At 41.0% G+C, this 16,964-nt stretch overlaps 1 protein-coding gene across 2 annotated transcripts in view; it reads right to left on the reverse strand.

Annotated features, from left to right (window-relative positions):
- LOC311256157 (cilia- and flagella-associated protein 337-like) overlaps positions 1-14,271 on the reverse strand; it is a 34,748-nt gene extending 20,477 nt beyond the window's left edge. Inside the window, exons 1-10 of one of the 2 annotated variants that reach the window (XM_084351000.1) lie at positions 14,159-14,271; positions 13,853-14,001; positions 12,543-12,638; positions 11,530-11,838; positions 8,981-9,154; positions 8,341-8,517; positions 8,061-8,232; positions 2,793-2,960; positions 1,539-1,687; positions 692-925 (exon numbers count right to left, since the gene is read on the reverse strand). In XM_084351000.1, coding sequence (XP_084207126.1) covers positions 692-925; positions 1,539-1,687; positions 2,793-2,960; positions 8,061-8,232; positions 8,341-8,517; positions 8,981-9,154; positions 11,530-11,838; positions 12,543-12,623 — 1,464 coding nt within the window. In that variant the 5' untranslated portion in view covers positions 12,624-12,638; positions 13,853-14,001; positions 14,159-14,271. Of the gene's footprint in view, positions 1-691; positions 926-1,538; positions 1,688-2,792; positions 2,961-8,060; positions 8,233-8,340; positions 8,518-8,980; positions 9,155-11,529; positions 11,839-12,542; positions 12,639-13,852 lie in introns of both variants that reach the window. The other variant, XM_084350999.1, reaches the window with a different exon arrangement.
- Positions 14,272-16,964: the final 2,693 nt, after the last annotated feature.

Here is a 16,964-nt window from a genome sequence, read left to right on the forward strand (position 1 = left end):
ACAGGGCTTTATATCTAACCTGTCTGTTTTTTGGTTACATGAAATGTCCCTCGATCCAAAGAGCACCTGTCTTTTGATACATGCGTCCACTTAGTACCTATCTGATAAAAATATTATGGGCCAATTTATCTAACCAATTCAAAAAGTATGACAATGAATTGAATTTGTATCATAATTATTTAGCTTCAGAGAAAGAAATGTAATCAAACAAAAACACATTACCTTATGAAAGCTTATTTATTTGAGTCATTTCTTCTCAATTTAAAAAAATATCGTCACCCCATTACTCTTAAACACTGAAATACTAACAGCAAGACTAAAAACAAACCAAACTGAAAAACATAAAATGAACACAGACAAGTCATGCTGTCTCAAATCAAGCCTCAAGTTGTTTATTTTCTGTCAAGTCGAGTTGCAAATCATCAAGAGAAGCTACTAAATCAACTTTAAGTTGAGATTTTGTCATGTACTGTTTTCAAGGCCAAGAATAAACTTTCAAACCCAACTATTGTAGAAATCATTTGTATTTGTCTTTTCTGCTCTGTTAATATATTTACCACAGAAGTAGTCCAAATTACATATCCAGTTAACAACGTCTATACTTTCTGCCTATGTCTGTGGAAATGTGGAATGTCTGTGGAAACAGATAAGCCAACAGTGAAAAAGACTCTCAGCCATTTCCTCCACATACCTGTCTGAACAGACTATTATACAACACACAGGTAACAGGGTGTTCGTGGCTGCTGGTCCTCTTCTCCTCCTTCACCGTCTCCAGCAGGAGGAGGAGACTGTTGAAGGAGAGCAGGAGGAGTTGCTGCTCCTCGTGGAGGAAGAGGAGGGTGTGTGCGTCCTCCTGCGTGTTTGGGAAAACACCAGCCAGACGGTGGACACACAGCTGACTCGATACATCCCACAGACACAGGACCTGGAAAGTTTGTGTAAGTCAGAAGCTATACGAATGACCACATGCACAAGACATCATCATAATTAAAGAACAAATACAATCACCGACAAGAGGAATTGGTCACTGACTCCACACAATGTTAGTGCCACTTAGTCAGAACTCACAACTCTGCGATGTCGCTTTACGGCACAAACCAGGACAACAATCCATGAACTCTTCCAGAGGAGGCTGAGGTAAAGCTTTCAGAGTGTCTTGCAATGGCAGATGGTGTTTGAGCAGAAGCCAGATGGAACATAAATCACTTCTAAAATATTCATTATCTTCAGAAAAGCCGAAGACGAGGCAAACATGCACAGTGCTACAGCGGCGAGAGGAAAAAGCAGCACAAGCGGCAACATCCTCTTTGCATCAGAAAGAAGGAGGGTTTAAAGGAAATGAGAAACGCCAGCTCTTATAATGGCAGCAGTGTGAAACAGGCTACCAATCATCTGCACCAAGACCTCCTTCCTCTGCAGTAATTATAGCAAGGTATAACAATTAATTTTACAATGATAGGGCTCTTTATCATTACATTATCTTTTCTAGCAGAGCACTGCAAACACACACACACACAAGCACACACACACACTGCTACCTTATCTTTGGAGTAGCTGAGCAGTTGTTGCTTGGTCCGCATGAAGCAAACTGCGGTGACGGGGCTCGTGTGCCCACTGAGCGCACAAACTGGTTTTGAGGTCACATAAGGGTTCCACAGCAAGACCTGATGATCCACACCCGCTGTAGCTGCAATCAATCAGAATGTCCCTGATTAACAGAGGCGCTAACGACACACACAACCGATTCAAGGTTCAATGAGAAACTTAACACTGAAATCTGACAAAGGGATTTTACTTAAAAACTTTAAAAAAATCATGGAAGCTGTTAGTTGTTAAAACTGTTTAACTCATACAACTTAAATTTTGTTTCTTAGTCTACTTTACTCGGCAATAAGGAAGTAATCGGTTTCCTGACTTTTTTAAAGTACAGTAAACGTTTAAAATTTTCATTGTAGAAAAGTATTATTCAGCATTTGGTTTAGGCTGTAAAAAAGACAGTTGGACCAGCTTAAAAAGAAATAAATAATAACACAGAAATGTTTTTTCAAATCAATTTTAAAGCAAGTTGTTAACTTGAAACGCAAAAAAAAAAAAAAAAACGCAACTCATTTGTGTGTTACTTATTGAATTTATTTTCAAGTTTTTCCCTTTTAAGATTATTTTCAACGATGCCAACCAACAAAGGCTCACAGTACATACACATATAATTATCTGGTGAAAGCATTTTCTGTTGTAGGGCAAGGCAATAAATCAAAAAGTAACCAAGACTGACATTATGGCTCTCTAACCTCAATATGTTCAATAATTTCCCTCATACAGGCTGCCAGCTGATCCCATGTTATGCCCATTTTCATTTTATTTTGGATGTCTACTAGAAAATATTTGCTTAAATCATGCTTAAAATACTTTTAAAAAAACATTATTTTCCTTATATTGTCCATTGCTGCAGCACCTCTACTCACCCTCTGTCTGAACACTCAGTTCTAGTGTTTTAGTGTCTGTCCAAAGCTCTGTACAAAGATCCACTGTGAGGATGGAGATCCATGCGCACAGGTGTATTTATGAAGATATTGTTAATTAATTGTTATTGAGGATTTATCATGATATTGACTTTAGGTGATATTCCACAGCCCTAGGGTGTCACATGTGGTACAGATCATTAGGCCTTTGAGACAAATTTGTGATTTTAGGCTCAATAAGTAAAACTTCAGAGGACAAGTTTAGGATGAACACTTACTATTCACTCTCACATCACAAGTAAGTATTATTCTGAGCACACATTGGTCCCTAACCTATCAGATTGAGTCCAGGGTGGTGGTCCATGTCCCACACACCCCTCTTTGTTAAGAAAGAAGTGACTCGCAGACTCCTGCTTTCCTTTTCCCTCCAGCCGATCACCATGCTGCTCTGCGGTCTGGTGCTGCACGACACAAAGGCTTCCAGCGAGCCCAGGTAATGTACTGCAGCAGGAATGAGACAGAAAGTGAAAGTAAATTAGGTGTGACAGATACTGTAATTAGCTTTACTACATCTAGACAAGAGTGAGTAACACAGAGGAAGAAAAAGCCTGCTCATGGTTTGAAGCAAACAAAGAGACAATTGGGACACTAAAAACACTTTTTGTCTCTTTATCTGTGTGTGTGTGTGTGTGTGTGTGTGTGTGTAGTTCCTGTTTAATCCGGTACCAGGCACTGTTGAGACAGCTGGTTTCAAATGTACTGTAGACCTGCAACTGATTTTAATTTAGAGGTACAAATCACTTGGTTACATAGTTAAATCAAGCTAAAACAAGAGTGATATGAGCTTTTCTTATCTGGTTTGACTTGGGATAAAATTGTGCATGTCATCCTCTTACCAATTGTACTGAGTTTCATGTTTATGTTTACTATATGTCTCCATGGCAGTAAAAATATACAGAAAAACAAGGGGCCGAGGATAGAGCCTTGGGGTACACTGTGTCAAATGCTGACCTGAGCTGAGCCACTCCACCCCCCTATCACTTGTTTCCGCACTATGTAACTTCAGTGAGAGGGTAGGATAACAGTGTTACATATATGTTTACTTCAAGATACACGTTTTCAACACATAACATTGTTATGATGTAATGAGTTTTGTTTGTAGCTAGCACCTACATTATGTCTGTTTTCCTGGGAGTTGTATTAACAACAGTGGTGTTGCACTCAGAAACTGTGGGGGGCGCCAAATCACACAAACTGCCAATTTCTACAAAATGTTGCTATAATGGGGGTTGTTTGCTATATACTGATATCAACAGATAAAGTAGTGGAATTAACACTGTTGAATACCTTTATGAATCTGGCAGCCATAACGTGTAAAGGACTTAATAAAAGCTTTAATTTGGCAAGTCTGTCCTTTAAAGTACACAATGAAAGGCCTGTAAAAAGACTCAGTCAAGGCAGAGGGGTTGCAGTGTAGAGAAGGATCACTTGTGACATGACCAGTCTGAAATGAAAAGGAATGTGTGAGCGAAGAGAGTCTCAAAATAACAGAAAACAATAAACATTATTCATTGAAATGTTTGTCCACACAGATTTGATCTTAGCGTCTTCTGTACAAACTGATTTTGAGAGAAGAAATAAGAAAACAATCATAAATGAAAGTCACTGGCTTCGTAGCAGCCCCTCTGTGTGGAGCAATAATGCCGCAGAATTTACCGGCAGAGGGAACAAATTAGTTTCAACTCCAATAAATTCAATGTAAAACAACATTGCAACATATTTTGATGATGACACACTGTTTATTTAATTTAATTTTTTCAAATGCGATATTACATCTTGCTGACGCCAAAGTGTTTTCACTACCAGAACTCTGAAGGACGTCCACTTTCTGAAATGGCTCTGCTAAATGTGCATTGACCGCAACCCGGCTGTATAGTAAACCAACCAATCTACAGGCACTCAGCACAGCATAGAATTAGGCCTGTTTGATTTGCTCACTGGTATTACAGAAAAAGTAATGGATCTTGCATCACAATCTATCTCAATTAACACTTTGATTGAGAACAGCTAAATTGGATGCCACACGTCTCTATTAGAGGCTGCTTAGCTTTCAAATACTGCACAAATAAGTGAGGGTTGCGAGATGGCATGTGACAGTCGCAGGTCAAAGATCGGCCGCATGTCTGGGGCAAATAATTACATCTGATTACATTTCAAACATCACATCTTTTCTCCGTCCTGGGAATTAAAAGATCAGTGGATTTTCAGACAGCGTCGCATGACTCATCATTGATTAATGAGGCCTTTCTCTCTTTCACTGACACACACAAATCATAAATCAAAGTATTTGTGATGCAGACCCAGATACATAACATCTGCTTTAGCCGGCGATGTCACGCTTATTGCTGTGAGTTTAGAATTTGAAAAAGGAACAGCAGGAGTCACTTTATATCCACATCAAAGCAAGCCTCTTTTGTTCTGCAACAAATCGCTGCACATTTTGGGAGATTTTTACCAACACTGCTGACGTTCATCCTTAATGTTCGCTTTCATTTCTTTGATCACAACATTATGCAGATATGTAAATGCTTTCCTCTCTCTCTCGCAGACGCACACTTCTCCAGAGCTCTCCTTCCTTGTCCTTACGGGTCTGTGTCCATCCCAATTTCCTCCTAATTTCCTCTCAATTTCCCTCTCTGTTCCACTATGCTTCCACCCCCCTGTCTCCCCCTCCCTCCACCCCCCTCCTCTCTCTGGTGGCCCGTGAGCCCGAAGGTTTGGAGGTCTGGATAACCAGCCATGTCTAATGGTACACAGCCCACTCATACTGCAGGGTGGGCAACTTCAAAAGAACAGCAGCAGCAGCACCCCAGAGGTATGCAAACACACATATACAGTCTCACAAGCTCCCTCCTTTCCTTTCTCTCTAAACACCACATACACACACACACACACATATACACAGACAGCAAACCTTGGTATGCACCCTCTCTTGTTGTTTCACATGCACGCGCGCGCACAGCCTGTAAAATTTCAATTAACCAGCGCTTTTAATGTTTTGGCATTGTCTCCTCTGTTTCCCTCTTTTCTGTTTTCCCTTTGTTTTCCCATTTGTTGTGCTTATTTATATGTTCTTTCTTCATGCATGTTTTTCCCCTTTATCAGAATCTCCCCTTTAAGCCAAGCAAGTCTCAGAGCGCTGCCTCTGCTGAATCATTATCAAACAGCCCAATGAGTCTTCAGAGGGGCTCTACACGAATGATGCAATCGAGATACAACTAAGCGACCTCTTTGTTACGCGGGCTGAGCTGAAGTGGCGAGTCTCAAGAGGCCAGACCTTGAGCTTGTGACTTTATGCCAATATTCAAAAAGTCTGCCTTTGCAAGACTATCAAGTGGATGACTCAGGACTTGATGCATGTGTGTCAATGTGTGTGGGCATCAGTGGCACACCCAAGCATTTCCATGATGTTGCATAAGCTGTTGTTATAGTGATAATAAGGAGTGAACAAGCAAGCACAGAGAATGGCTCCCACCCCAGGTGTCAAGGTGAAACTGTGACTGAGCGTCAGGTATTTCCAAAACTTTGTTTTCTTCTGATCTGTCATCTGAGCCACTGATTTTCTATCCTTATTTTCATTCTGTCCATCTAATCAGGTCAGTGATTTCTGACCTTAACCATTGACCCTGCTCACACAGAGGCCAATTTTCCTCTGACGTCATGCTGAATGATGGGATGATGCTATGCTGCTGTGTTGCAGGTTGCAGGTCGTATAAATGTAGAGAATCTAACAAATTGTTTCATTTCATCACCTACTGGATGAGGAGAAACTGAAAGGCTATTGGTTTGAAAATCCAGGGGGGAATTGGGCCATATTTTGAGGTAAAACAACAAATGTGATAACCTACTGTATTAGCTAATGTTAGCATTCAGCCATTTTCTAGCAAACATGTTTGATTACATATAGTGTGTTTCACTTCCAGGTGTAAAGAAATGTGTCCAAGATAGGGGTTGAAACGATTGAATGCTCATGTTAGCTAATGGGTTATGAGTGAAATGATAGCAATTTGTCAGCCTTTCTATGTTTATACTGCTTGCAGTCTGGAACACAGCACAGTTGAGCTACCCACTCTGAGTGTGATGTCAGGAAAAAGGCCGCAGTGCGACAATGGTCCATGGGTGTTGATTTTGGTCATGTGTGGAGGGAACAGGTCCCACTCAATATTTAGGTCTAGTCCACAAGTACACAAGTATTTTTAGGTACGGGGTTTTAAAACAAACACGATCACCATCCAGATGAAGAAATAATCATGTTCTGTACTAATGCACCCAAAAATATTTGCATACACTGGGCATGCCGTGCAGGTCACTTTCCAACAAGGAAGCATGATTAATCATCTGCTCTCCAAAAAATCACTAGTCAAGTCAAAGAGCAAACAGTTTATTTCAGAGTGACTCTACAGACTGTTGTTCTCTGTGTTGTCTTGCTTACTAGTCTGAAAGCATCATCGATTCTGCTCAGCAGCCGCATGGATGCGATAGACATCAGCGTTCTGTGTTGCACTGCAAGTGACACAAAAGACAGTTTGAAATCTGATATGAGGGTTCGGCGTAGAAATCTGATCTGAATTGTGTTTCAAACCACATCAAAATGTGGTTTGGATCGATTTGCAAAAATCCCATTTCATGTTTTTTTTTAGCTAACCAGACTTCCTGAACTCAATTTGGATACAATCTGGATATGACAAAAATCAGATTTGGGCTGGTAGTCTGAACATAGCCATTGTCTACTCTATGGGTGGTTGCTCAGTTACAGTGAATACTATAAACAACGCAGGGAAACGTGACTGCTCTTCGCACAATCCTCCTGGATAATGCTATTTTTTCTTAAAACATTGTCAGCAGTCATTTTTGTCAGTCTTTTCTATCATTTTATTATGAACGCCTGCTTGTGTCTTTTAAAATATAACGTTCATTCCCTCAATGTGCAAACTCAAATACCAATATCATAACACATACTGCCAATGAACATACACTGAGGGCCAATTAGGAAGTGAACATGGGTGTCTGTATCATTGTTACCAAAACCTCTGTTGCTGCCTGCCAAGACGTTAACAGTGACAGAGTTTCTGAATATCTTCAATCCAGGAGTTTTCCAAAAGGTCAGTTTTCAGTGATCTAACACACGTTTATATGTGTACAAAGGGGCAAAATGCAAAGACAAGGCTTACTTTTAAGAAATACCTGTGTAGCCTAAGAACACCTGCATTTGTCTACACTGATAAAAACATGAAATTAGAAGAGGACTTATCCTTTGACAAACTGCTTGCCTGAGAGTGGTAGTGCATTATATTCCATTATATTTTGAATTAACACCTTTACATGAAAGAAGACATTTCCACTATAAATTGGAACAGAAAAGGCACAACTTGGTGCAGAAGAAATCAGTGATTTTAAAATGACAGCAATCAAAGCATTTGATGACAGCACTGGGCTGTCATCAAAGAGAGATCGAGAGCGAGGTTTGTGTCGATGTCTTTGTCTCATGATGGCACAGCAAATTTTAACTTTTCTTGCGCATGTGTGCTTTTTATTTCCTACCTTTTCTAACCCAGGCAGGCGTGTGTGCGTGGTGTGTCACAGTGTAGCAGGAGCGCTGCTTTCCTTTGACCAGCTCGTCCCACAGGATGATGTCTGCTGAATCTGAGTCCGTCCTCAGACTGAGTCTCTCGAACAGAGAGATATTAGCTGAGGTAAAATATATAGCACTGACCTGGGTTAACACACACAGACACACATATACACAGTTTAAAAGCAATTGACATGATGCAAAAAAATGAAGTTCTTCTCTCTTTCTATTATTCCTCAGTGTGCGTATCACCTGTCCTCCGATGTCTCCTATGGTGAGGACGGCCTGGTCTGGGTGAGAGGGATCCACCCAGTAGTTCAGGCACCAGGGCGTAAACTTCAAACCCTTGAGTTTATATTTGCAGCTGAAGTCTTGTGTAGACAGTATGTCATAAAAACACACCTCCTTACTTGTGAAAGACACAGCTATCTGAGAATATGGAGTGCAGAGAGAGAAACAGAGAGACACACAGGTAAACATCATCAATATGATATAACACTCATTTAACAATCTCCCTGACTGATATTCATGTGTGTTGTATCTGTCACCCATACATCTGTAGATTAAAGAATTGCTAATTGAAAGTATTTATAAATAATTGATGGTCTTAACGCTGAAAAATGAATGTTTATTTTCTGAACATTATGCAACAGTGTCATGTCAAAGCACTGATCAATAATTAATTGACTGAGTGAAATGCTTGTTTACCTCTGTGCAGCACAATATCTGCCCCCAAAAACTGAGGCTGCTGATCAATAATTAATTTCTATGATGACATTAGTTCAGTTGTATGAATTTTGCAACAAGACCCCGAAGTGGCACCATGACCGGGACACCAAACGATAAAACTGACTAATTTTTCGTTGTGTGACTTTCTAAAAGTGAGAGTCACCTTGTGCAAGTTGTGCAGCAGCACCATGTCAGTGACCCAGAGGTCTTTGGGTGTGACTGTGCTGTTCTGCAATCGATGCGTGTGCAGAAGGGACATGTCCTCTCCGTCCCGCAGCCCCACAGTTCCTCCTTTACTCACAGTCAGATACTGACCTGAACTCTGCAGGTGCAACACCTGAGGAGACCAGAGGACATTACACCACAACAACATTTAACCTCGACAAATATATTGGGAAAAGTGACAAAGAGACTCTCCTTCAGAACAGCTTTAATGCTCTTTTTGATGCAGTTTAGTAACGTCTTAATGGGGAGTTAATTAGTAAAATGGAGGCTACAACCTTTAAGATTAAATTTAAAGTGTTTCCTTTCTGGCAAATCTTTCACAATAAAACTGTAAGAGAATGACTCCGTTAAATCTTCCTCTTATTGGATGAAAGTGAGAACAAGTGAGTCGGGGACATTCGTCTGTGCTGGAACCAATAAAACAAAAAGGATTAATGAATGATGCCATTTTACTGGCTAAACTAGGAGAGAAAAGGCTCGAGCTGACGGTGTCTGATGAGAAAGGGACACTGAATATCTTTAATGAAAGTAAGGTTTATTAATACTTACAGAACAGAGGTCAGGGCTTAGATGTACTACCGATGTAATTACTGCAGATTGAGTCACTTTGCCACGCAGCCAACTGGAGGCTTTGTAAGATCTTTCACACTGGTGTGTCGTGTATTTAACCTCTAGTTGTTCTAATTATCTATGTATCTACAGCTTGTGAGTCACTGGTACGTGAGTTTAGCGACTTTTTCACAGATGTATCGAATGTAGCAGTGACATTTTTGGCAGTCGGTTAACAGCTGTAGCTTTTAACAACTCCTTAGATTTCTCTTGAAACTGACCCATATGACAAAAATGCCTAACAACATAATTAACATTTTATTATCGTGGTTAAAATGGTAAGGCGCTCAAATCCTACTGTTAATGGGAGCAGTAGATTCTGTCAGCTTACAATATGGAAACACCATTTTATTGTATCTGTTCATGCAGAAAGAAATGATATATGGGTAAATATGTGGAGCACCAAAACTAGTAGAACAGCAGCTGAACTGGAAGTGGGGCAGGTCTCAGGAATGAATTACTTCAATGTTGAAGCAGAATTAATAGTTGTTTTGGCCCCTTGGTGACAGAGGAACAAGTTCTGATAACAACACTGACGTAATATCACCCTATAACCCTCAAAGACCCAGACAGCTGCCGGGGGCTAAGAGAAGTTATTGTTCTAAAATGATTCAAAACTTTTGAACCGCTAATCCTGTCCTTATGCTTTAAAAACTCATACAAACAGGATTTTTTCAAGCTGTTGTGGCTAACATGTTAGCAAAGAGGTGCCTGTTTGAGGTGCCTCCTGAGATATTTATCTTGCTCTTGAGCTTCTAAACACGCTGCTGGCCAGCGTGTTGCTAACTTTGTCGTCCATCTGACTGAACCAAAACACTAAAGTTGAAGGCTGTAAAACCAAAACAATCAGCTCAAAGATGCACAAACTGTAAAAGCTGAGGTAGCCTCTAGGGGGCAGAGTAACAAGTTGTGAACAAAACCTTGACATTTGACCACCTTTTAAAGCTGTTGTGGCTAACATGTTTGCAAAGAGTTGCCTGTTTACAATTCTAGCAGACACAGAGAAACATTAGCATTAATTTGGTGTTGACAAACGTCACAAAGTCTGATACTAACTCTCCTTTTAGTTCACTTTTGTTCTCCACTACATCCTGAGGGACTTATCTGGCTATTTAGCTGCTAAAAACTCAGCTATTCATCAGGTCATCATTCAACTTTGTCTACCGTTTGACTGAATCAACACACTAAAGTTGCTGGCTGTAAAACCAAAACAATCAACTGAAAGATGCTAAAACTGTAGAGCTATGGTAACTGTCATGTGATAATTCTCCGAGTGTGTCAATTGATCTTTTGGTATATAAATAATTCTGGATTAAAGTATATTTTTCACATTTTTTATTTTGTCTCTATAGCTGAAATCTCGCCACACTTTACTGAACGGACAGAAAATGAGAGTCTCCTGAGCGACATCAGTCCGTCCGTCTCTTTTTGACTGATCTAAGCTAAAGGGGTCGAAACCTTCCAGCCATTTGCAAAACAACTTACACAACACTCTGACATTTTGACATTCTCAGGATTGAAAGATTAAAGTGGTGAGCCATCACTTTAACCACAGCAGTAGGCACTTTATTCCCGGCCGCTTCATTTACATATTAATTGATAGATGTTAAACTTAAAGGAGTCCAGAGCCATTTATCTCAAAAGAGGTGTGCCATTTTGATGAGCAAGACCCTAATACTTTCTGACTTTTTCTCACACAATGTTTAATAATGTGGAATTCCACCCAGTCAGCAGAGTTTTGGATTCTTCAGTCAGTCAATGTCAAAATGTATTTCAGATAACATCCTGCTATAGATCTGTTTAAAATGGGCAACGTGTTCTAACTCACAACAAACTCTCCTTCTCTTAAATCTCCAAGAGCTCTTTGACCCTTTTTACCTTTTGAACCGGGTCTCGATGTGGACAGGTCAAAGTGCGCGGTGGCTTCCAGCAAGGCACACTGCTGGTTCTGGTGTTCTTCACTTTGTCAGAGAGCTCCATTAGCAGAAAAGAGCACAGACCTCCCCAGTCGACACGCCCTTCTTCTTTCACAGCGTCAATGTCCAGAAGCAGGCCGCGGTGCTCCTGAGTGATGACCACGCTGTCGAACAAGAGGCCGTATTCCTCCTTGGAGCCGCGGCCAACTGAGGACCAAGCCAGATGAATGAACTCAGCTCTGGACAAGGAGCGGGATTCACCCGAGGGGCCCTGTAACAAGATTAACAGATGTGTCTGCACATTTCGTATGAGACTTGGAGGTGTGGTACTTTTGGATACTGGTACGGAGACATACACTCTTTCACTCTTTTTTAAAAGGTGCAATATGTAAGAATCTGCAGAGTAAACGCAAACTGCTGCTCACTGTAGCTGCCATTAGCTAGTCAGATCAATTAGCCATGCAGCCAGTGGTCAGGACTTGGAGCTAGTACTGGTTTTTACACTTCTAGGAGGAGGACGTTTTCAGACCCGGGATGGGGTACACGCGTTGCCAGTAGTCCCGCCTTCAATTCTATCAATTTGTGACATCACACTATGTCACCATGTCACATATTTGCATAAGTTATGCCTAGTTTGGCTAGTTTTGCATAGATAAATTGATTTAGCACAACTGCTCTTTTCTTGTTAGTGGTGCTGGCTCAGGTGTGTGATAGCTGACCAATCAGAGCAGACTGGGTATTTGGGGGGGGCCTTAAAGAGACAGGAGCAGGACGTGTTTCAGACCAAGGGGGAATACAGCGCTGCAGCACTGGACAGTATGAGAAAACTGATGTGTTTTTTTGAACATTAAAGCATGTAAACCTATTCTATTTGTATCCCAAAATAAAATTATGAACTTGAAAATTAGCATAATATGCCTCCTTTACAGGTGCTGCAGTATGAGACTGGCAAAAAGAAACCAGTTAAACACTCACCAGAAAAAGGCCCTGTAGCTTTCTATAGTCGTCAGCGTTCATCCTGCTCTCAAGCTGTGCCACCTCCATCCTCGTTCCCATGATCACAGCACAGACCTGCCAATCAATCAGCAGCATGCCAGACAAGGTCAGGACGGTAAAGCATGTGTGTGCCAGTCTGTATTGAGGACTCACAGTCAAATAATAGATTCCCTGCATTTCTAGGTGTAACATGATGAAACAAGATGTTCCCAGCTCAAGTAATCCCTTAACAACCTTCTATATCCGTTTCACAGCGGGTTGTCATGTCACCATAATCATACGGCAGAGTCACAGCAGCAGCGGACTTCTTTTGTTGGCTCTTTTCAGTCTATCCAAACAAGTCTGTGTTGAATGGTGTGCAAGTGCCTTTAATTTTCAACAAAATATTACCCTCAGCTCAGTGGCTTTCAAAAGGTGGGTGAATAGGTCCCCAAATTATGTCTCAGAAATGGATCAAGGAGGCGGCAGGTTGCCAAAGCATGTCAAGTCTCTGCTATGTCAGGTAATGTGAAGTAAAATAGTGAAGTCAGGTAGAAGAGCAGCCTGAATAAAAAAGCAGGATTTGTAAAATCGGCCTGTTTGGTGTTTAAAAAGCACATTTGAGGTCTGTGAGAGAAACGAGAGATGACGAAAAGTTTCTTTCAAACGTTCGACAAAACACTACAAAGGGCAGCGGAGGACTCTCTGTTTGATTTTTAGTTCGACATTAAACGTTTATGAGACAAATTCATTGGAAGTGGCATCAAACTGCACAGAGATTTAGATGACAGGGTGTGTAATGAAAGCAGAAAAAAAATCAATGCTTTGCTGAAGCTATTATCTTTTTTATAATGGTGATTAACTACAGCACGATCCTGATCGCTGATGATAGTTTATCCACCTCTTTATTTACATCACTGACAACAAGTAGCAGACTGCAACAGATAGGCTTAAGCAGTAATAAATGAAGAGAACGGTGAAACCTTTGGGGACAATTTGATCTCGCTTTGTTTATGAGTGTGATAACTTTTAATCAACAACATCCTGACTTGTTCTGTGTCAAGCAGCTGGTGTCAGTCTTTATGGGATTACACAGACACCGTTCCATAAAATTCACACAAAAGAGGCCCGTATTTCTGAGCTGATGCACTATACATGCTGTTTAAACATATCAAACATACATCAATGCTGCTAACTGTCATTTGCTGTCAGGAACTGCTTTCAATCGTCTGCATTTTATGAGATAACTCAAGAAAAATAAGAAATATAGTGCTTGCTGTCACATCTGTTGGCAAATGAAACCCACTTACCCAGGGTGCCTCTCTTCTTCTTAGACGGCCGATTCAGGTCTCTCCAAACTGTCACTGCTGGATTTCTATCTGTGGTTTATTAAAGTTGCACAGAGTACCATCCACTGCAGTCAAACTGTCCAAAAAGTCATCTCAGCACCAGGCTGTAACTGCATAATGACAGGCTCTTGGCATGGCAACATCACTGTCGGATTAGCTGTACCTTTTTCAAGGACTGCAAGTGTGTACACACACTTCAGCCAAGCAGCTTTTTAATCATGAAGTCCGTATACTAGAGTTAAGTTTGAACAACACATTCAAACTTACCAATTTCATCCTCTTAGTCCACAATAGATGTCCAGAGTAAACTGCCCCAGTCCTCCACGCTGGCAGGTGTTGAAACACCTTTTTTTTTTTTTTAGATCTATGACATTTTAAACAAATCCTCAGCCTCTGGCCGGTCTGTCTCGGCCTCAGCTCGGCCTCGTCTGTGGGAGATTCAGCTGCTTCCAGGAGCCCCGAGCTTTGTGTCCAGAGGTTTGTCTAAGCTGGTGATGTCTGAGAGGCAATCAACGCTAACAGCCCCGGCTGTAGCACACACACACCCCCGGAGAGAGTTAACTAACTGCCCCCAGTAGCCCAGACAGTGGCAGAGGCCAGACACACACACTTGCACACACACATACACACACACACACACAATCCTTTTCTTTTATTATCCCTCACTCTCAAAGACTCAGGCGAAGTTTCCTGGCAACCAAGTAGTCAAAAAGAGTTGTTTGTGAGTCCAGGCTGTATCGTCTGTATGTAACACAATGTGTGTGTGTGCGTGTGAGTGTGTGTGTATGTGTGTGTTACATCTATTCAAAGATTAGTCATTGGAGAGAAAATAATCTGTGTGAGGTACAATTACCCCCCTACACACACACACACACACACACACACACCATAGTTACAGCGACACAACCCACAGGAACATTAGTATTCTACTGCCACTCATAAAAGTGTTCTTGCATTGAACAAGTTTAAAAAGTACTGACGTGAACCTGGACCCAAACAAAAATAAAACACACACAGGCAGAGCTTTATAGTGCCATTCAAAATGCCTTTGAGAAGACTTCCTGTTGGTCACTCGTAGCTGAACACACACAAACACGTAACAAAAGAGGAAGAAAAGTATCTCAGGGATTTGTTAAACTGAGACAAATAGATTGCCTGTATGACTGCAAGCATGAATGCGCACAAAAGCTATACATCCAAGACAGATATTATCGTTCCCCTCCCTCCCCGCTGCTTCACTGACCACGACCAATCCCTGCATGTGACTTAATGGCCTGGAATAACTTGAATTAGCTGATTACAGCGGTCGTCAACGGTGACAGGATCAGAAAATTAGGTCTCAGCAATTTCAATAATAAAGCTTTAAAAATTAACACTATCACAATTGGATTACAGTGGTGCATGTAGGAGCCAGTACAGAGCCTGAAATAGCCCACCACAAAATCCACCATGGAAAATCCACTATTATACCGGGAGAAGAATGAAGTTGCTGGAATGGGGGAAAAAAATGGTACGGATCTTAGCAGCGACTGGGAAGGAAAGAGGTGCAGGCGCAGGAAGAGAATGCAAGGGCAAGTGAGCGAAAATGAAGCGCTTTCATTCAACAATGCAAATCTGAAGAGAGACCCACTTTTGAAAATCTCTCTCAAATGACAGAACTCTCAAGCAACAAAAAGAAAAGTGTTTTCTTTCATGCGCACTCTTCTTGACTCCTGTTCAAGAGTTCTTGACGAATTTGTTTCAAGTCGCTTTTTTTATTTACGCTCGCTTCAAGGACTGCTGTCAAGGACGTTACAACTTAACTAAAGAAATAAAGACAGGAACTGACAAAGAGAAGCGATTCATCAAATGTATTTGTGGAGACTTGTCTAAAATGTGCTGTTTTGCATTCTGTGAAATTTGAATGAAAATACAAATAAATCACTATTAATTTAGGGTTGTGTTGATCTATTCTCAAGAATCATCCATCCTTTGTTACTGTAATAGTTCTTCTTCTGTTGTGTTCTGCTCTTTGTTGTAATGACCTTCTACTATTTTGTGGTTTTAAATACAGACGACCATGACTGCAGCTGTGCCGGAGCACTTCCCTGTATGAGATTGTGAATCAAAGTCCAACACAAAGGATTTGTTCATTAATGTCTGTCCTCATGTCCACACTAAGGCCCTGACCTGTAATAATGAGTCGCACGTAGATGTTATTTCAAGGTTAGAAACCACAGACATACAGCAAGCAGGTAAAAGACTTACATTAAAGGGGCTCTATGTAACAAGTTGTAGCAATTTACACGTATTATTCCTTTTTTCACTCTCCACATGTGAGCGGCCGGTTTGTAACATGACGTGAAAAATGAGACCTTCCCCGGTCTCTCTCGGTTGCCATCACAAGCCTGTGGACGATTTGTTTACGTTGTTTAATGCTGGTGGACTGTGGATTTCTTTGTGAAGGACTCAAACTGGATTTTCTGCGACAGTCCAAAGGATGTGACTTAACGCATGTTCTCAAGTGCCTCGTCTCAGCCCATGTTCCACAGAGCCCATTTAGATAAAATCATTTCAAATAACTTTTGGTTCAGATAATTATCTTAAATGTACTACAAGGGAACATTTAACTGGTTATGAAACAGTCCAAATTAAATATTGATGCCTCTATATGTCATTCGTAGGCAAACCATCAGCGAGAATGGCTATTTCCGTGGAAATATTATAGTTACTCTTAATGCCTGTCACCGGGTCAGATTCCAACTTATCCAGGTCGGATGAGTCATAAAATTAAAACTAGTTTTTGTGGCTGAGTGCTGAGGATGAGTTGAGGGGTCTCACAGTCTGAGGAAAGAAGCTGCTCTGACGTCACCAAAACACAGTTCACCATCCTCATATTTTGTCCAAAGGGGGCACCAGAATCAACAAACAACTAAAGTTCCTTGTAGAAGCTTTAAGATTTTTGCATCTCTGATCACCTCTAATCTAAAAACAGCGTAATTTTATACAGTGGACTTTCTATTGTTGGTAGACAGTAAATGTGAAGGCTCATATGTGTCTGTAACTAAAATAAAAAGAAAGACAGCACAGCAGG

The sequence above is a fragment of the Pagrus pagrus genome (assembly GCF_965226575.1).
Source record: "Pagrus pagrus genome assembly, chromosome: 4".
Taxonomy (NCBI): domain Eukaryota; kingdom Metazoa; phylum Chordata; class Actinopteri; order Spariformes; family Sparidae; genus Pagrus; species Pagrus pagrus.